This window comes from Seriola lalandi, unplaced genomic scaffold (assembly GCF_002814215.2).
Source record: "Seriola lalandi dorsalis isolate HSWRI2012SDOR001 ecotype SW California unplaced genomic scaffold, Sedor1 jcf7180002050975, whole genome shotgun sequence".
NCBI lineage: Eukaryota > Metazoa > Chordata > Actinopteri > Carangiformes > Carangidae > Seriola > Seriola lalandi.
In genome coordinates, this window is record NW_019521528.1 from 1,744 (window position 1) to 2,197 (window position 454).

General features: G+C 55.3%; 1 protein-coding gene across 1 annotated transcript in view; it reads left to right on the plus strand.

The window, feature by feature from the left end:
• The window catches only part of LOC111649480 (ephrin type-B receptor 3-like), a gene marked incomplete at its 3' end in the record, with an annotated part of 2,090 nt that extends 1,691 nt beyond the window's left edge, over positions 1-399 (plus strand). Inside the window, exons 2-3 of the mRNA XM_023399227.2 lie at positions 90-236; positions 331-399. Of these exons, the coding sequence (XP_023254995.1) occupies positions 90-236; positions 331-399 (216 nt within the window). The remainder of the gene's footprint in view (positions 1-89; positions 237-330) is intronic.
• Between the last annotated feature and the right edge of the window lie 55 nt (positions 400-454).

The window sequence follows — 454 nt, forward strand, 5'->3', positions numbered from 1 at the left end:
TGTCTGTCTGTTGACCTGTCTGTCCACCTGTCTGTCTCTCTGTCCGCCTGTCTGTCTGTTGACCTGTCTGTCCGCCTGTCTGTGTGCAGGTGAATGATGGACAGTTCACCACCATCCAGCTGGTGGGGATGTTGCGTGGGATCGCAGCAGGGATGAAGTATCTGTCCGACATGAGCTTCGTCCACAGAGACCTGGCGGCTCGCAACATCCTGGTCAACTCCAACCTGGTCTGTAAGGTGAGACGGTCTGCCTCCTGTCTACCTGACCACCTGTCTGTGTGACGGCTGCTGATCAGCTGATGTAACAGGTGTGAATGTGTCCTGTCTCCAGGTGTCAGACTTCGGACTCAGCAGGTTCCTGACGGAGAACTCGTCTGACCCAACGTACACCAGCTCTCTGGTAAGAACCTGGAACAGCTGTGGACTGGGTCTGGACGTTCTAGAAGAACCTTGTC